The sequence below is a fragment of the Abrus precatorius genome, unplaced genomic scaffold (assembly GCF_003935025.1).
Source record: "Abrus precatorius isolate BTA unplaced genomic scaffold, Abrus_2018 Scaffold8, whole genome shotgun sequence".
Lineage (NCBI taxonomy): Eukaryota > Viridiplantae > Streptophyta > Magnoliopsida > Fabales > Fabaceae > Abrus > Abrus precatorius.
The window spans coordinates 16,953,801-16,975,904 of NW_020874428.1; the positions used below are offsets into that span (position 1 = coordinate 16,953,801).

A 22,104-nucleotide genomic window follows, 5' to 3' on the forward strand; every position below is an offset into this window, starting at 1 on the left:
ACAGAAGAATAACAAAGAAGAGACTCAGAGAGAATGAAAGACCAAGTACAAGAAACCTTGATAGTTCTTGTATTTGGTTGCTAGACGAAGGATTTGGGGTTTTCAAAACTGTGATTGCAATTGTAATACATACATTTGGTAAAATTGAAAGGAGATGTTATACTCTTTTTAAATTTATAATTATGATTATTTTAATATCTTGAAAATTTAAAAATATTTATATTTTTTTACGATACCTACTAAATCTAATTATTATAAATATTTAATATATATAATGTTAACAGTGATAATTATTTTACATGTGAAAGGCATAAAATATTCTCTTAATCTTGAATGCACCATAAAATTTACCTTTTCTAAATATATCTATTTTTTTTTAAGACTCTAAATCCATGATTTGGATTACAATTTACAAACCTTGGTTATACGACGATTTACGATTCCCACTTCAAAAAGAGGGAAACGACAATAATTTTAGCAAAAATGATGTTGAAGAATAGAAAAAAAAAAAAAAGGCATAAAAATTGACTAAGGTTTATCATGTTCTTGGCTATTCCGTTTCGTAAAAATATTTTTTCTTATTACTCTCGTTGGATTTGGTTTAGTTGATCTCTTCACTCAACTGCATGATATGCATGGGACTTTTTTACAGGCTACCGTTTTCTTCTCCCGTTCCAACGACCCCTACCCCAATCAATATAGTTAAAACTCTTTTCTCCACATTTTCCCTTAGTTTTTCTCCATGAGGAATTAACAAAAGATGCGATTTCTCTAGCACAATAAATGCATTAAAATGGCCAGATTTTCGCACCTCCCAGTAAATTACAAATCGAAACATCTTAATTATTATTTGATGAATTATCCGACACGGCCCTACTCAATTCACCCAAAAAAAAAAAATAAAAAAATTCAACCCCATTTCATAATATAGTATATTGATGGTAGTGGATGTTCAACAGGCACGGATCCATTTTACTATACTCATAATTAAGACAACACATACGATGTATAAAGTACACATAGAAGGCATTAAAAATTGAGAACGCACTAAGCCATTAATTGTAGTATTATCGTTCATTTCTTACATTTGATTGAAAAGAAAATATTAATAAGACACATGATTTATAGTTACATCACTTGTGGTAGGGCACAAACATAATACAAAGATTCACATCACAGACTGCAAGAAAACAATAGCAAAGATATCTAAAACATTGGTTAACCCTAGAACTGATATGTGTTGGCTTGTGCGAAATAGGGTGTAACCGCGAAGAGTTTCTTTCTACTGAGGCATCCGGGGCGGTTGAGATTGATGGTGGAAGCGAAGCATGGAATCCCGTTATCCTGATTCAAAGGCTCTTCCTCTTGAGTGGGTGAAGAGGGTGATGTTGGTGTCAGTAAGAGTTGATCAGAAAGTGAAATCTTTGTGTTTCTTGAACCGTGTCTTGCCATGATCTTGGAGTCCCTAAGCTTGGCAAGAGCACCAGGTTTTAGGTACTTTTGGTAGCATCCTGGGCTTCTCTTCGGTGAGGATTTGCATGCCTTTGACTTTGGGCTTTCACTCATCATCTTGGCTGGCTGGTTAACAACAACAAAGATAGAGAGAAAGAGAAGGAAGAAAATCAATGAACGAAGGAGTTTTTATAGGGCAAGTTAGTGGCGGGAAACAACGGTACGTTCCCTGGGCGAATCTAGAAAATCTTTAATTTGCGTTTGCATACGTCGTTTCCGATGTCGACGTGGCTGCATATCACGTATTAACCGATTCAATCTAATTGCAGATCGTAAAAATCAAATTAAAATACAGAAAATTTAATTAAGTGCAAATATTAACTTTTTTATTGGATCATATCGAATTTTAAGTTTAAACACAGGTTCATTTTAGAATTATTTTACGTGTACATTTTTTATTTATTAAATTAACCTTTTATACATGTTTATATAATTGTATAGTTATAAAATTTTAAAACTAAATGTTTTTCCAAGATTTGATTCTTATATTTTACTCTTATTATTCTTATATTTATAAGCTTATTAGGTTTAAGATAATTTAATTTTTTTTTTCTAAAATTTTATGTTTTATAAATTAAATTAAATAAAAGGAAAAAGATAAAGACTGAATAGTAATGATGTAAGATAAAACCACTATCTATTACGGAATCCAATGTATACAAATATACATTGAGTAATAACTCATGTTGATAATACCAAAAGTGATAAAAGAAAAATTGTTGAACAAGGAACTTTCAAATCATTGAGCAAAAAAGTTAACCATTATAACTCACAAGTAGCTAAGGTGAGAGCATGATATTTAGCTTTAGATGATGAGCGAGAACAATGTTTTATTTTTTGGTCTTCCAAGAAATAAAAAAATTTCTAAGAAAGAAACAATAGCTAGTCACAGATTGCCTAGAGCTAACACAAGCGGCCTAGTCTGCATTACTTAAACCGAGGAGTTGAATATGGGAATCTCTATGAAAGAGTAATCCTTTTTCTGGACAACCTTTAGGGTAATGAATGATTCTTATAGCAGCTTGGAGGTGTGCTGAGTCAAATTGGTCATGAATTAACTAAGCTATTGTGTAGCAAAGACATTGTTAGGTTGAGTGCTAGTGAGGTATATAAGGTGACCAATTGACCATCTATAAGAAAGAGGATCAATATGAGATTCACTCAAATCTTAATGAAGATGAAGTGAACTGTCCATGGGTGTGGGAGATTGCTTGCAACCTAATAGACATGAATCATGTAATAAATCTAGACAATATTTGCGTTGACAAAGAGAAATTCCAATTCAAGGAAATATTTCAACACACCAAGATCTTTAATTAAAAAATTAGAATGGAGAATGTCTTTGATGCTAGCAATTTCCTTGACAGAATTTCCTGTCATCATAATATTATTAACTAATAAGTCTATATTTTAGCATGTTTTTACAGTTTATATATTTATTTGTGATTATTAATTTATCAGGTTTTACACTAATTTATGTGATTATTGTGTAGATTAATGTGAGAAGGCCATAGTTGTTTTATGTGTAGTTTGGGACCAAATTGATTGCAAAATAGGGTTCTGCATTAGTTAACATGCCCATAACCTAGCAACTAGCACAACCATGCTTCGACCATATGCACGACCATGCATATTGCCTAACATAGTTGCGCTTGCTTCAAGAAAAAGGTTTTCAAACCCCATAAAAGAAACCTCAGGGCAACGACTTAGGCATCCTTTCAATATAATTATTTTTACTCCTTTTACATATCTCTTTTACATCCTTAATTTTAGTGTTAGTCATTCATTGACAAGTACTAGAGTTTTGGGAGCGCATGTTTGGACTTAAGAGCTTTCTTCATCTTTTTTCCATTGTAGACTCTTTTAGTTTGTATTTATTTTTCGAGTTTTATATATTTGTTTAATGTTATTTTGGACTTTCTTTTATATGATGTTTAGTTAAATCCATAACTAGAGTTATGGTGGATTCATTGCACGACTTTATGAGATCTTTATGATTAATAATAATTTTATGTTTCCTTTTTTTATTAGTGTTTATATTATTACACTATATTTATATGCTTAGAATTGATAATTCTTAAACATATCATAATTAATTATACTGTAGGTAATCGTATCACATGTAATTAATAGACCTAAAAAGTAAAATAAGATAAAGAATTAGGTAGATTAAGCTTAGTTCTTCTCTTTCAATTGTTATTATTTTAATAACTAATAATTTCTTTATACTTTCTCTTCCTTTTATCTTGCATGATCATTGGGGATAATAACTCAGGGAAAAGATTGTTAATATTGTATGATCATTGTGTGTTAATTAATAGATTTAGTATGAGTGATTGACAATCATAGAAAAACTAAAATTAGAATTAATCTAAAAGAGAACATAAATAATTGTAAAGGTGAAACCATATGTCCCAGGTTCTTCTCAATTAGTTTATTGTTAGAGGTCATGCTATTTTAATCTCTTTTTACTTAGTTTTATATTTAAATCCTTGTTTTATTTAATTTTGCATCTTTAAATTTCAAACAATTAAATTAAGAAATTCTTGGTAATTGAAAACAACCTTGTAGGATAATATTTTGAGAACTTATTTTAGAACTCTTTATTACTTTTTGACGGATATACTTGCGCATGAACATTGACATATATAATCAAGGTAGCGAATTCTGTAACATCCCATACTTTGATTTAAATAAAATGAGGTTTGTTAAAGTATAAATTGGAATTAGATTTGGATAGAATTTATATTAAAAAAAAAAATTAGTAAAACCGCCTATAAACAGTAAACTGCTTATGAACAGTGAAACCACCTATGAACAGTAAACTGCATATGAACAGTGAAACCGCGTATGTACAGTGATGGTGATGTCATCAGTGACATCATCATGACGTCATGGCTGACGTCACATCCGCGTACAGTATGCATACAATTCGTGTACAGTACGTGTGTACAGTGTTTCTGGCGTGAACAGCGACCGCGAACAGTGTTTCTGGTGTGAACAGTAAGACGGTGAACAGTGTTTCCAGCAGTGAACAGTAACTTTCAAAAATTTTCTATAAAAAGGGGGTTTCAGACGAAATTTTCATTTCTTCACTCCTATACAAGGTTCTCAAAGGTTCTAAGGCTATATCTCACCATTTTCTCCCATACAAAACCTCCTAAACTTAGATTTTTCTTCAGATCTGTGATTCTACGTCCGTTCTAAAGGATTTCAAGTAAGTTTCTTTAAGTTTGAAGTTAGATTTACCGTTCATTTCTCTTCTTCTTTCTTTTTCTTATAGATGTTCATGATGTTTTTAGGAAAACCTCTGTTCTAGAGTTAAATTTTTGTAAAAGCTCTGTTTTGAGGTAAGAGGGCTCTACTTTATCATTTTGTTATGTTTATTACTTGTATTCTCATAGATCTTGTCATGTATGTGATTATATGTGGAATAATCCCTATTTTATGAGAAATAATCGGTGAAAAGTAAGAATAATTAGCTGTTTATGTGATTTTATGATAATACATGGTGAAAATGTGATATTATGTTCAAATAGGGCATGATAAGGTATATTGACGATGGTTGATATGATTTTATGATTTTGTGATATGAAATATACAAAGAGATGGATGTTTCATGTTTGAATATATTGTGTTTCATGTAAAAATGATGTGTATTGTTAATATGCCATGGTTTGATGTATATGATGAAAAGTATGTGGAAATATAATGAAAAATATGTGTGCACATGATAAATGACATATATAAACATGTGAATATACTCGAAAGAGTATAAGATGGAAAAGAATATGATGTAAATAGTTACAGAGATACACTGGGGGAGTGGAAGATGGAGACGATATGGTATATCTTGGGGAAATGTAGGGTGTTAGTGACATTCGGGATTGTGCACGGAATATTGTGTTCGAATGCAGCACATGGCCACACACTCGTTTCCCAACTTGACTCCTGACCATTACTTTTGCTAAGGGACTGTCTATTGCATGCGTTGTATCTGTATTGCATTGGGCCATTCAGCGACTATTTACATGGATGTGTAAGACCTCAGGATAGAGTCATCGAATAACTGTGACCACAGGGCGCGATAAGCACGATAAAAGTAAAAGAAATTGTGAATCTGTGGAATATAATATGTGTTGGGATGAGAATATGCTTTATATGACATTGTGATATGTAATGCCATGATCTTTTCTTTAATCGTGATAAGATGTGTTTTGAGATGAATATGTGTAATGTATGAGTGGTAGGATAGAGATTCACCCTTACACAACATTTTTCAGGAAACCAGGACGAATAGTATCAGGCTCACAGTGCATGGATGGATGAGAACTGCTATAGGACTTAGTTATTTTGAGTTATGTAATGAATATTTTCAGTTCTATAGCATTCTTTTGAAACAGTTGTAAAACTACTATTTCTTTTTGTTGCTGATGAAAGTTTTAGAATCTTTGTTTTTCTAAAAAAAAAAACTTTTATGAACCTTATATCATTTCATTGTTTCTTTCTCATTAAAAAGTTTTTGAAAGAACACTTTACCATTTAAATATTTATGAAAATTTATCGTATATTGAGGAAAGAAATATAAGGTGTTACAAATTCATCATTTTCAGCCTTTATAAGCAAACTATGATACGCCTAAGCCTACTGATACCCACAAGATAAAAGTAAAACAGATAGATTTTCATACCACTTGCGACTGACCTGCTTCACACCATACAAAGATTTCTTGAGTTTGCAACATTGTGATGATGTGTGGCTGTTGACACCAAGAGGAATAATCATGTAGACATCTTTTGAAAGATCCTATGCAAGAAAGGATTACTATTGTCAAGCTACTGTAATTGGCAACGATTCACAAAAGTTAGAGCAAGAACAACATGAATAGTGGTCATTGTAACAACATGGGAAAAAATCTCAAAGTAATCAATCCCTTTAATTTGAGCAAAACCCTTTGCTACAAGACATGCTTTATAGTACTCCATATTGCCATCAAATCTTAGCGTGATTTTGTATACCTATTTGCAACCAATGGACTTGACATTTGAATGAATACACCTAATGTCGCAAGTCTTAGTCAAAACAAGCACCTTTATCTCAGTTTTCATAACTTCTCTCCAACAAAGTGCTTGACAACTTTATGATAGCTGGTTGGCTAAAGCTTAGATGTTACACATTAGATAATGATGGTAAAAAGGAGATGAGCCTGAGTAATTTACCATTGGCTTGATGGAATGTGAACATTTGGTGGATGATTGGGAAGGCTTGCTAGAGAAAGCATTACATTCATAATCATTAAGGTATGAAGGTTTATTGCTAGGACAGTTGTTAATAATTGTATAAAATAAGTGATTTAAGATGATGATTTGAGCACTTTTAATCTTAAAAGTTTGGATTATTTTGTTAAATTTTCCCTAACCTTGGAACTTTTACAAATACTTATATATTTCAGGAAAAGAATGCAATTGTAGTGTTTTGATTCATTTCTGATCTATTTTGTAGTTGGAATCAAAAGAGAAATATCATTTAAAGTTAAAAAAATTGGAAAAAGTCAGAAAAAAACATATAAAGCATGAAGTAGTAGAAAATGTTAGCTTCTGGAGGTTTCTCACTATAGCGAGACATTCTCGCTGCAACGAGAATGCTTAATTGTGAAGAGGGTGATTTTGTGCTCCTCTTGCTACAGTGAGAATGTGTCGCTGTAGCGAGAGTCCCTTGTGTCGTTGTAGTGAGAGCTATCGTTGCAACGAGAGACAAAGAAAATGACCTAATTTCTATCTCCATGTCTCACTACAGCGAAGAGGTTTTGTTGTAGTGAGAGAAGTTCATGCAGACCAGTATAAAAGGCAACTTTTATGTTTTTGAAGAGAGTTACTATTCCATATACATTTCCAGAGGGAGAACGGCGCAGGGTATAGGAGAAGAGTAGGAATACTTGGCTTTTGATGTTCTACTCCATTTGTATCTCAATTCTTGTTATTATGATTGCTATAAGCAAATAAAATTTGTATGAGATTGAATATAAATCTTCACACTTGATATATTCTCAGTAATTTATATAAATATAGCTGTTTCTTCTTCATTTTTATTGATTTGGTAATTTCAATCTGTTTTAATGGTTGAATCTGTCTATTTGATGGTTTTTAGAGCTCAGATCTGAGTTATATTTGAAAAAGTATTACTTAGATCTAGATCTGATTGAGATTACTCAATAACTGGTTACTCTAGGAAAGATTTCAAGTTATTGATTGCTTTTAAATCCTAATTTTAATGCTGGATAGTGTTAACTGTTTGAGGAATCAAAATTTGAGAAATTATCTTAGAAATATATTTTCAAGGAATTGAAATATAGGACTTTCATATTTTGCATCAAATTCGTTGGAAATGGTTGCTACATTTATCGCTGAATTACTAGAATATAGAGAGGAAGATAGATGAAATTCAATTCCATTTTCTTAAACTTGAATTTTACTATTTTAAATTATTGTTTTACATTTTAATTATTATTCAACAATTCATGAAAATCATCAATCAATTCTATTATATATAAGCTCAATTAATTTTTATCTTAACAATTAATACGTTTGAATTGTTCTCTAAGGACAATACTTGGTACTCTACTGATTATTACTTACAACAGACCCGATATACTTGCCGTGTTTGAAGGAAAAATCCCAACATTTACTTTATTTGTTCATGTGAAGATTCAATTTGATTGTGTGAGGGAGACGAAGAAGAGGACAAATTAGATTGGGTGATTTTGGGTGTAATAATTTTGAGTAGGTTTTGAGGATTTTGGGTGGAATTGGACTTTAGAGGAGAAGAAAGGAATAATACATCATGAGGGATATGTGACAGAGGAAGAGATGAATTAAATGGGTGAGAAAAAAATGTTTTTTTGAAAATCCTTTTGTTGGAAAAGAAAAATCGTTTCTTGAAAAATAACATTTCTAGAGATGAAAATTCTTTATTTTGCAAATAAAAAATAACATACCCTGTTATGCCATTTTTAAAACTTAAAAACACTTCAACGTCGTGACTGAGAATGAAATTTTTTATGATAAGTTGGTGTAAGTTGTAACATCTTCATTTTTTAATTTATTATTATTGCAATTAATATTAGTTGTTTGTGCATGTTATTTAAAATTAGAAATGTTTAATTGATGTAAACTATAGGATATCTCGCTGTAGCGAGAATAAGGCGGTGAAAATGGAACATTCTGGAGCCCTCTCGCTGTAGCTAGAATGCTACTCTCTCGCTGTAGCGAGAAAGTCGCGCGTTTGAGAGATATTTAAGGAACTCCCCCTAAAATCTTCATTTTTCAACTAAATCACATATCCCTCTCCATCCTTTTCGTTCTCTCCCTCTCCCTTCTTAAAGAAAACCTCCAATAACTCTGGATCTCCTTCAGATTTGAGTTCAAACATCCGTTCTTCTCGGATCTAAGTAAGTTTCTCAGAGCTCAGATCTCTATTTTATTCCTTTTCTTCGGTTCTCTTCTCATGATGAGATCTCTACCTCGAAATACTTAAGAAATCTTATCTTTTGGAAGATCTCTCCGTGGATACTGTGAGATCTCTCCGTAGATCACTCAGAGAATTAATTTAGAGGAACCATTATCAGGTAAGGGGAGTATTTTCTACTTGTAGTTATATGTATATATAAATCTATTGGTTCTATGAGAAACATGGGCATCTCACTTAGAAAAGATCGGTAGATCTTGATAATATCATTTGATAAATGGGTATTTTGACATAAAGAAAGGTTTGGGTTTATTTGAACTGATAATATCAGATTTTTAAAAGAAAGATATGAGCTAGGATAGCTTTAAGAGGTTTCAAAACTAAGTTTCTAAGGGTGTATATGAATTAAGTACTAAAAGATATACGATGATGAACTTTAAGTTAGAAGACTACATATATTGGTATTGTGCGAATTGAGCTGAGTCCGAAGGTGTCCGACCTTTGGCAGATTATACTGATTGTATGGTGTGAGTTTGTGTGGTGTGAGCTTGTGTGGTAGTCTCTGTGATATGATTGATGTATTGTATTGGTGATATGATGTGATATTGCTAGATTATTTGATATGTTGGACTGGTATGATGTAATAAGTATAGATGTGAAATGATGACTAAAATGTATGCAATATGAATAGAATGATTGAAATTGGAAGCATATGGTATATGAATGAATGATGGAAATATGAATGAAATGTTGATTGGAAGTGAAAGCATGTCATATATAAATGAGAAATGAGAATATGATTCGTGGTTATAATACATGAGTTCACGTAATTTGAAACAAAGTGATTATAATATAAATTATAGCACGTTGAAGGATGTGTTATCATGTATATTGTAATCTATGAATTTTTATATAAATTATGACTCATGAATCATGACATGTTGATTGATAGAAAGGAATGTGAAATGAGAAATGCTGAGAATGAGAAAGAGAATGAGTAAAGATAGTACAACGATACATTGGGGGTATAGAGTTAAGGAGTAGATTTGGGAACTCTTGGGAAAATGAGGATGCTGAATGTTAGTAATGAAAAGGGTGCACAATAAATTATTGAAAATAAACATTCACAGGTCACACCCTCATCTCCCGATGCAGCCCCTGACTATACCTTTGCTAAAAGGGGCCGGGACGACACACATGTATCTGTGATGTTGCGGCTATCCAGCAGTTATCTATGCTAGAAGTCCTCAAGGGATCCAGAGGCAATTATTATGATGAAAAGTGATATAGATAAGATGTGGTAAAGAATATGTATGATATGATATATGTATCATAGTAGATCAGTTCATGTTGTTATGGTATGTGTGTTGTAGTACATCGATGGGTGTTACTAGGACAGATGTATCGTGACACATGAATTGAAATGATATGATATATGTATAATAACATACAGGTCAGCATAGAAATGTATGTATAATGAGTGAAATGTTATATGTGTTTGATGAATGATTGTATGACTACATGTACTTGAATGAGAATGAATTAGAATAAAGTATTAGGTTACAACTCTAATCATTTTTATTTGTTAAGATATACTAAAAGAAATTTAGTGGGCGAGAAATACTCACCCTTATTGAAATGTTTTAGGTACTGAAATAGAAGAAATGGAGATGGATGATCCGTTCTAAGGTCATACTTATCAAGGAGTTGTGGGAAAGGAACTGCTCATATATAATAAAGTTTTATGAAATAGATGTATAAATCTTTAATGTATTTTCATTCATTTTAAAAGAGAAATCTTGTGAAGAATATATTTGTATATTGTGAAGAAATATTGTAAATTCGTCAAGTTTTCTAATTCGTGTTCCCATACTATACCATTTATCCAAAGTATACAAATTTTTGTTAATTATGATTTAATAATATTAGTGTTAAATGTAAATTAATTTCAATGTGAAAGAGGGATGTTACATAAGTGCATAGCGTAGATAACCAAAAATTTTGAGCATGGAAAAATCAAGAGTTTTTTTATGGAACAGTTCAAAAGGTGTTTTGTTTTTAATGAATGGTGATTGAATATTATTAATGAGATAAATAACATGTTTAATGGCATAGTACAAAAAATGTTTAGGGTATATGGGACTAAAACATAAGGACTCTTGTTATATTTAAAATATGTTGATGTTTTCTTTTAACTCTTTTATTTTGTTGGAGAGTATAGACACAATTTGTGAGATGTATAATTCAATTTAAAGAAAAGAGATCTTTTAGAAAAAAATTCCGGTTCATTATCATAATGAATGCACTTAACTTTTGATTCAAATTGATTTTCCACAAAAATAATGAAATTGTGCTCATTTAATTTTACTTCAGACTTTGATTTCAATAGGACAACTCAAGTGTAACGACTATACTATATAAGAATGATTAAAAAATATTTATGACCACAAATAAAGGTTTTAGAGAAAAGACCTCCAAATATCTATATGAATTAAATAAAAAAATTTGGAAGCTCTATTGTTGCTTGAAGAATATGACATTTTTCTTCCTTGGCTAAATGTCAAATTTCAAAATCTTCATTGATATATTTATCAATAAAAGAAAACACTTCATGTAAAACATTAAGACATTTCCCAAATAGATGTCCTAATCTATAGTGCTAAAGATTGGAGGAAGTGAGAACAAAAGTAATAAAGGCATTAACGTGGGAGTTCTGGATCCACGAGATTGCTCTTCTTTGTTAATTATTAAATGATATAGACCTTGCTTTGGGTTAGCCAAACCAATCATCTTCAATGAGTTCACTTCCTATATTTACAAGAAACATAAGAGAAAATGAGTTTATATTTAAAGGTAGAAATTAATTTGGATATGGAAAGAAGGTTAAAACTGAATCCAAGAACATAAAGCACATCGTGAATATCAACGATTGAGTTAAATTGGATAGTTCTTGAAAAAAAAGTTGTGATAGTAGTAGAGATGAGGCAAATTGATATTAATAAGTTTTATTTTTTAATAAGCCTGAAAATAGTGCAAAGATGAGGCAATATGATTAGTGGTTTTTGAATCTATAACCCAAGGTGCATTATGTGAGGAATTAATTGAAGATGTGTGTATATCATGATTTATTTTATGACTGGTGAAGTAGAAAGCAAAAGGAATACCACAATTTGAACCAAGAAAATGAGTTGGGCCATTTTTGGAGATTTGGGAGAAGTTAGCCCTAGTGGGCTAGATACTATCATATAGGCTCGCACCATTAGTAAGAGAAGACTATTGTTGGAGTGGATCTAAGACATTGGTACTGTGCTTGAGAGATTAATACCCAGACCAGGTGGAGAGTGCTTCTTTGATGATTCCTCTTCCTCGTAGAATTCTTCCTTCATGGTACTGTTGATGAAGGTCAAACTAGAGGCACGATTATGGTATTTTGGGCGACCAAGATAGCAAGGGTGTCTTAGAGATAGTCGTGTTTGACATGACAAATGTCAAAAGTATATTTGGTGCAGCCAAAGGATGAACATTTCTTGTTGGAGTTCCCTTTTTCTAACACTTGTTTGTGAGTTTCTAGTACTTATTTGCGGTAAAGCTCACCATTTACTATGATGCTCTTATTACATAAATAATTTTTTTAATAACATATGAAAGATTTATAATTGTAATTAAATCATTAATTCAATCTTTCTCATTCATTATACGAGAAAAAAATTAACAGAATTTCAAGACTTTCATTTTACACCATATAAAACCATAAAAAATTTTGTAATATTTGAAATGATAAAATTTTAAAGGAGATTAAGTGTTTCTCACGATATCAAAACTTTCTAAATAAAATAAAATTTAAATAAGAGTAAATAATTAATATATTTGACATTACATAATTACATGAGTTTGATATTTATAAGTTATAATAAAAATACATTAAGACTTAATTTACATAAATATAGAATTAAATACACTAAGTCAAGTAGACCACTTCCATACTAAAATCCTGAGAGTACAATCCTAGTTGTCATCAAACTATCCTTCTATTTCTTCCATCTCTTATGGAGTAAGGTCTTCATCATACTAGTCTCTGGCGTTGGCTGATTATCTGCTCTCAAGTAAATTTAACTAGTCTTCCTCCTATATGATCTTAGCCATAGAAGGTGTAAACATAGTTTACCACAGTTGGAGTTCTAACATTTACTCTCTCTATATATATAAACTAAGAATATGATGGATTTTACTACTGGAAGGATAATCATTTACAATGACAAACTCTTTGTCATTTCATAAATACATCATTAAACCTACTTTCAATACTTCACTCAGTCAGTCTAATGGGTTTTTGAGGGGTTGTTATCTTTATTTCCTGAAATGTTAGTAAGGATGAGTCTTCTCCTCACTACTAAAACATAATCAAAATACTCAATTTGAAATTTCATAGCAACAAATACAATAACAAATACATTGTCTATATCCTAACTTAGGTACTATAACCAAATAATGTAATATACCAATCTCTTTTTATGCACGACTTCCATGTGCACTATGATCACAGTTAATGGTTGTCTCTTGTATTCTAGGGGGTCTTACACATATAGGTGAATAGTCGTTGATTAGCATATGCACACGGATACAACACGTATAATAACAGGCTCTTTAGCAAAAGTATAGTCAATAGTGTTGGTCAGGAAATAAGTGTACAACCTGTGATGTTTTTGCTCTTATTAGATCTCTTGTAACTACAAATAGCATTCACCATCCTATATTTTTTCCAGCCTTCCAAAATTAACTCTATCTTTCATACTCTCAGTGTATCTCTATAACTATCCACACTAATTGCTTTCATCGTCATATTGACTGATAATACATTTTTCTTCCACTTATTTCTCATCATTCAATCAAACAAATTATGTTAAAGGTTAGACATCTACGAACTTAGTCCAAATCGTGTATTTTTAATCAATCATATGTCATCCATTCAATGATCAACAAAACATGCATCATCTACTTCATCAATTTAAAGAATCCATTTTAAAACATAGATTTCTAAGATAGAAGCATCTAACTACTCATAGAAGTAAAGCTATATGTATATATTTATAAAATAGTCACATTCATCATATGGGTATAGCTTTATTGATGGGATAAAACTCTCCTTACTTTAAAAAGGTGATTCGCGTAAAGGTTTTATGGAAGATATCGTTTGGAAGACTAAGTTCTTCCTAAGTATTACAAAGTGGAGTAACTTTTGAGATGGAAGATAATGAAGAAAATAGAAGTGCATTTGGAAGATAAGTTCCAAGAAACTTACTTAGAATTAAGTGAAAAACACGTCCAAGTTCAGATTTGAAAGAGGTTTGAAGTATCAAGATGATTTAGTGGTGGAAGGGAAGTGACAAATCAGAGAGTGAGATGAGAAATGGTTGTTTGGCTTATAACCTAAGTTCTAAAACATTGAAATTACTTATATACTTATTTTTCTCAAGGATTTTTACTTAAGCGAGACCATTCTCACTTAAGCAAAAAAATTAGATAAAATTTTCTACACATTTGCTGATATTTTTGCTTGATTGAAATTATTTTCGCTTGAGCAAAAGTATATGAGAGAGCTCCTATTTTTGTTACTCATTCTTGTTGTGCGAGGTATTTTTCGCTTGAACGAGAGTACAGATGAACAATCCTTATCCATTCTTGCTGAGCGAAAAGCAATTTTTTTTAGAAACTCTTCCATTTTAAAAATAAAAATAATAAATAAAAATTTAGATGTTACATTTATTGAGAGAAGAAGATGAACGACCCCAACAATAGTATTTACAAATGAATCGAGGTCATTAGAGGCGAGGGCTGTAAATTGTTGGTGTTCTAGTTGAAGGACTATGGAACACCCTATTAACAATGGGTAATAGGTTTATGAGCAAAATTTGAGAGCAAACCACAGAGAAACGGTCATCAAGTCTCTTAAGAAAGCGAATGGTAACATCTTGTCTATGGTATGTCTTTGTTGAGCAGGTGCAAATGGGAATCCCAGAGGGACATCAAGCTAGTCTAGCAGTTTGTGATAGTGCGAGAGTTTTGTCTGAGTCCATAGATCTCTTCCTGTAGCTCTGTGATGCGCAACAAAATGTTATGTGAAAACATTCTCGTAAATTTGGCCAAATATTGATGGCACTATCTGAATAAATAATGCTCTAAGCAATGGATAGAGACAACGAGTTCAAGAGTCAAGACATGATGAGAGTGTTGCATCTCTTCCAAGAGGAAAACAGAAGGTTCATGGTAGCAAGAACATGTATGGAATCCTTTAAAAATCTCATCTTGCTTTTGGAAAGGAGAGTCATTCTGAAGGAGTGTGACCATGGATGATATTTATTATCTACAAGAATAGGGGTAATAAGAACTGATGAAAGGCTCTCACTAGGGTGGGACTAGAAGGTTTTTCCCCTAAGTCATCATTTGGAGTATAGAACTATAATCATTACTAGAATTGGTAGATATTGTATTTGACATGATGTAAACATTTGGGTATTAGTAGAGATCTAGGTGAGAGCTTTGATACCATTAAAAAAAGAAGAAGACAAAGACTAAATAATAATGATGTAAGATATAATCATTGTATATTGCTAAATCTAATTTATACAAATATATATTGAGTAATGACTCATTTGGATAATGCCAAAAGTAAAAAAAAAAAAAAGCCTATAAATTAGACTATTCTGAAAGCTAACAAATATTTAAAGTCTATAATTAATCTTTTTCTAATATATAAGAATGTGTTGTTGTTATACGATTATTAGTGTGTCATTTTGTGCTTGTAATAATTTGAATTGTGCTCTTCATTTGTTATTAAAATTTAAAAATAAAAAAAGATAATTTATAAAATGATTTATTTACAATATAAAAAATAATTTATTAATTGCATTTTAACTAATTTAAAATTTATATATATATATATATATATATTTTTTTTTTGAATCAATGAATTTAACTCAAATTATTTTTAATTATATCTGATTTGATTATATTTAATTTTTTAATATATATCTAAAAACACATAATAAAAAAATTAATAAATAATATTTTTATTCAAAATTGTAACATAAGAAAGATAATAAAATAATTTATTATGGTTATCTAACTAAATTAATAATATAAAAATTGGATCATTAAATTCAACAAGTATCATTTTATCAAAATAAATTTTAAATATATTTTGTGAATATTTTTAAAATATAATTAAAGTCTTCAAGTCTATTTATTTAATTAAACAATTTTAAATTTAAATTTAAATTCAATTGATTAAGTAAATTTAATTTTAACGAGTGTAACTTGTTATACATATGTTTTACTTAAACAATTGTAATTTTATTTACTTAATTATATACATATAAAAAAAAGTTCAATTAGATAGTTTTTGTATTTATATAATTTAAAATTTTTCAATATAATAAAATATTTATCAATCTAATCGTGTATATATATATATATATATATATATATATATATATATATATATATAACATTAATTTTATAAAATTTTATATAAAAAATAAAATTAATATATATTTCATCGTATGACTGTAGTTTAACATATAATATATTATTATTAAATTGTATAGAATAATATATTTACAAACATTAAAATTGAATAAAATTTAAAATAATAATCATAAAACAAAAATATTACATAACTGAATGGTTGTATTATTAATATTACATTTGATGAAAAATTATTAAGTGATTAAAACTATTGAAAAGATAAAATAAATATTAACTATATTTATAAATACTAAAAACATATTTTATGTTACAAAATTATATAGCACGCAATTTAGGGATAAAAAATATTAATTCTCTTATACCTAGTTTTGGATTATACTTGCGTTTGATCCTTTGATCCGCAATGTGAATGATGAAGGCATTGGGGACATACTTAACATCGTACCAATGGCCATCTCTAGAGGCTTGAAGGCCTTGCACCTCGTTGGGTACCAAAATGGTGAGGTAGGATATGTTTGTGTGTGGTGGCACACCAAGGACGAGATCAGGAAAAGGACATGATGGATAATAGTTTATTTTTAGAAGTTGTATCATCTTATCTCCATGTGGAGCCTCCTTTAGCTCATTTTCTTCAAGCCCAAGCCCCGTTGACATACTTTTGAACAATTTCTTCACCACCACATGTAAGTGCTTGCAATATTCCTTACTAACCTCCCTGGTTGAAAATTAAGTATTTCAAAACATTGGTTAACTCAATAAATAATAATGATTTAACATTTTTTTCCTCACACTTGATTAATTTTTTTTTTTGTTTTAATCACTTCAAATAAAATCTTGTTGTTTTGTTCTTACTTTTTTACAAATTTTTTATTTTAGCCTTTATTGTTGATTTGGTCTATCGTAATATTGTCTAGTGTTAGTTTTTTTTAATGCTAATAGAAGGAGTAAAAATAATAATGATGTGAAAAAAGTATATATACAAAAAAGATTTGGATACAGAAAACTAACCTGTAAGAAGGAGGGTTCTTAGGCCAGAAACAGTAGTTTATGGAGGAAGGTGGCCATACAAAGTGAAACAAATGGTTTACCCAACCCTTCTTGCCATTTACCTCTTTTGAAAGCTTTGTGTCATACCTTTCTAAAGAATCTGACCCCTTAGACATATTATATAACTCTTTTTCTTTTTGAGGTAATTCAAAAAACTCTTAAGATTGTAGTTAAATATAATAATATTTATCAATGTAAAAAATATCAAATAGTACTTAAAAATTAGACATTGTCATTAGAATAAATTGAGTTTGCATTTTCTTTTATCATCTTACTTTTCATTTTTTGCATTTTTTATTTATTATAGTTAAATTTGATTAATTACAAAAATTAATATTAATATTTTTGTGTCATCTGCAATAGTATAAATAATTTGAGTTTAATAAAATATTATTTTTTAATAACAATATGTTAAATATTAATAAAATGCTTGACTCTATCAAATATTATACTTAGAACATTTGAAAAAAATCAATGTAATTATACATATAAATTAAATTAATAATCTATTGATATTTATTATTAATTTTTTTTAGAGATATATTAGATCATAGTACCACTTCTATTTTAATTTTATCTTGAATAAAACATTAATGTTTAAATTTTTGTATATATATTCATTCATTTTTTTAAAAATTTATTTAAAGAATACAGCATCATAGATTTATAAAAATGAACTATAAAATATTTGCAAAAAATTTTAAAATTCAATTCACTTCCGTCTTAAGTTTTGAAACATTTTTTTAATATATAATCAATTTTTTATATCATAAATTTAATCTTACGATTATTTTAATAATTAAATATGAAATACTTCGAGTATAACTTTGATATATCATTAATATAAATATTTTCACATTATAAACCAATTAAAATATAGGATAGAAAAGAGTTTTAAAATAATTATTATAAAAACTAATATTTTTTTAAATAATAATTTGTAATTAGATGATAATTACATGAAATATATTTATATTGTCAGTTATAAAAAATATATTTTTATAATATTTTTTATTATGAATTATTATAAATAAAACCACTTCTATCAATCGACCTATAGCACAAAAATTAAAAATTTGTTCCATGTATAAAAATGTTTACTGACACTCTAACATAAATTTATGTAAATATCCTTTGGTACATTCATAAGAGAGAAAGAAAATAATATTTTACATAAAAATCACTTAAAAGAGAGTGACAATAGATATATAAACATGAAAATAATACTTACTTCCTCGTTTATTATTTACTATTATCACTATCATTTAAAAGTAATATCTTTAAAAATAACAATAATAAAAATAAAAATACATCAAGTCTAATGGGCTCACCAAATTTACCATTTATCCTATTATAATATATTACTTTATTTTTCATTCAAACTATTTAATAATCATAATAATAATAAAATAAAAATATTTTTAAAATTTAAATACATCATAAATTTATCTTTATAATTAACTATCATAAAATTTAATGATTCTCATATTTATGGGAGACAAAAATCTCTCTCTAAATATTTAATGCAACTACATATTAAAGACTCACACATGGTATAGCTTATAATTTAAGATTAGATAATAATGTATAATTAATTATTTTAATTAATTTTTTTAAAATAACATGAATTAATGTGCATGGATAAAACAACCGGTGAAATTGCAACATAATTTAATAGAACAAGAGTTGTATATCATCTTTATTTAGTTTTAAAAATATAAAATACATCCAACATTAACAACGGATTTAAAATTAATAACAAATCAAGTATTACACTGTGACGTACTTGCATATTACTTAGGAGCAAGGCTCAATTCATTCACTGAGGAATCTTATTCAACTTACAATAAACATAATCCTTAAATTTCTTGGTCTTGTATTTTGGTGGATTGTCTTCGTTAACTAACTTTGGATAAGGACCAACCTCATGCTCGGGTTGTGGCTCTATAAACACCGGCCACGACATCCTTGTCTTATCTTTGTTCACTGTTGTTCTGTGAAAAACGGCCTTGTATTTTCCATTGCTTAATATCTATACCACCATAAAAATAAAGTAACATTATTTACTCATGTGAACAATAATTTTTATTTTTAACTTGAATAAAAACTAATAGTAAATAAATATTTTCGTAAACCTAAAAGTTTGAATCATAAAAATAAAATATTTTCTTTAAGAAACATTAAAAGATATGTTTTTATTATCTGAAAATTATGTTAAACTGGACACCATTAGAAGATGTTAATATTCTTTAGATTATGTATGTGTATCAGTAAAAGATGATAGAGTGAAATAAAATGAAATGAATTAAAATAAAATGGAATGAATTAAAATATAGTCCAATTTTTTATTTTTGTATTTAGATAACCTACAAGTTTCATCTCTTATTTGTTAATTTAGAAGGAAAGAAAAGTAGATAAAATAAGATAGAACTAGATGGATAGACTAGCTCCACCAACATTCATTCCATTCTATCTTTTTTTATTTTATTTAAAATAATGGTTTATAAATTTATCTCACTAAATCACATCTCATTCCATCTCTTTTTTTTCAACTAAGTATAACCTTCAAATGAGACATGAAAAAGTAAAAAAGAAAAAAAAAAACTATAGTAAAAAAAGAAGGAAAGAGACAAAAGAATTATATATTATAAGAGTGTAAAAAAAAATTTAAGTTATACCTCTATTTGGTCCCCAATGTGAATGATGAGGGCATTAGGGACATACTTAACATCGTACCAATAGCCATCTCTAGAAGCTTGAAGGCCTTGCACCTCGTTGGGCACCAAAATGGTGAGGTAAGACATGTCTGTGTGTGGTGGCACACCTAGGACCAAATCAGGACAAGGACATGGTGGGTAATAGTTTATTTTTAGAAGATGTATCATCTCATCTTCATTTGCAGCTTCCTTTAGCTCATTTTCTTCAAGCCCAAGCCCTATTGACATACACTTGAACAATTTGTTCACCATCGCATGTAGGTACTTGCAGTATTCCTCATTGACCTCTCTGATTAAAAATTAAGTGTTACTAGGCATTGGTTATCTCAATAAATAATAATGGTTTAAACATTTTTCCTCACATTTGATCAATTTTTTTGTTTTAATCACTTCAAATAAAATCTTCTTGTCCTGGTCTTACTTTATCATAATTTTTTTTTATTTAACTCTTATTGTTGATTTGGTCTATCATAATACCATCAAGTGTTAGCTTTTTTTCAACTATATCTGCTAGATGGAGTAAAAATAATAATGCGTGAAAAAATGCATGTATGGGACAGATTTGGACAAAGAAAACTAACTTGTAAGAAGGAGGGTTCTTAGGCCAGAAATGGTAGTTTATGGAGGAAGGTGGCCATACAATGTGAAACAAATGGTCTACCCAACCCTTCTTGCCATTCACCTCTTTTGAAAGCTTTGTGCCATACCCTTCTAAGGAATTAGATCCCATAGGCGTAGCATATAACTCCTTTTCTTCTTGGGGTAACTCAAAGAACTCTTTACCCACATTTTGTAACTTGCTTATAACTTCACTAGGTATTTCATGGTTCACAATTTGGAACATACCCCAGTCCTTAGACGCCTCCACAATCTCATGGATCACCTTTCGTTCATCTGGGTCACTTAAATCAATAATGGGGACCTCAAGATTCACCCCATGAACTGTTGTGATGCCTGGTTGCTCCGTCTCTGACCTAACAAACATGTCTGGGATTGGATCATCTTTGGATTCGGAAGCTATGGTTTGCACCCTTAGTGTCTCCATGTTGTGTTATTGACACTTTTTTTTGTGTGTTGAGTCTTGAATTTTATAGAAAAACCTACTGCTTACCAAAGTATATTGAAAAACAAGTTCAGAACAATAAGTGAATGGTTGAAAGTACACATAGAAATAAGTTAAATTACTCGTGAATTAGTAAAATTTAAGTTATTAAAGACTTCATCAAATGTATAACTTTGAAGTTAAAGTTAATTATTTTAGTAAATTTAATTTTTGCAAATTTCACTTAATAACTCAATATATATGTTTACTTAAACAATTATAATTTTATTTATTTTATTATATATATGCACATATGCATAGTGAAAAAATTGTCCAGATCTCTTAAAACTAGATAACTTTAATTTATATCTCTTAATAACTTTTCATATAATAAAATATTTATTAATCTAATCATTGGTTTGAGAGTTCATATATAGTATATCAATCTTATAAAATTTTATGTAAAAACAGAATTAATAGATATTTTATTGTATTAATGTAGTATAACATATAATATATTATTAAATTATAAGTAAATGTCAAATGTTAGACAACATACTTGCAAATATCTAAATTATATGAAATTTGATATAATAATAATAATAATATTTTATAACTCAATGATTAGATTAGTTAACATTGCATCTTATGAAAATTTATTATGCAATATTATAAGTGTTTAACTTTGACATTTGGTGTCAATAGATCTTTTCTCACACACATGATAAGCGATCAATTTACACTGCTGTAAATTATACTCATTAACCTAATCGTAAATTTATAATTATGTATTGCCTTAATATTTTGTGTAAAATTTTATTAAAATTGAACAACTAT

General features: G+C 29.2%; 1 protein-coding gene and 1 pseudogene across 1 annotated transcript; both read right to left on the bottom strand.

Annotated features, from left to right (window-relative positions):
* Positions 1-12,266: 12,266 nt before the first annotated feature.
* Positions 12,267-17,678, bottom strand: LOC113874336 (annotated as a pseudogene).
* Positions 17,679-19,327: 1,649 nt separating this feature from the next.
* LOC113848139 (flavonol synthase/flavanone 3-hydroxylase-like) lies at positions 19,328-21,270 on the bottom strand. Its single transcript, XM_027477529.1, has 3 exons — positions 20,807-21,270; positions 20,187-20,514; positions 19,328-19,540 (listed from the first exon to the last, which is right to left on the bottom strand). The coding sequence occupies exons 1-3, from the start codon at positions 21,268-21,270 to the stop codon at positions 19,328-19,330; spliced, it is 1,005 nt and encodes a 334-aa protein (XP_027333330.1).
* Positions 21,271-22,104: the final 834 nt, after the last annotated feature.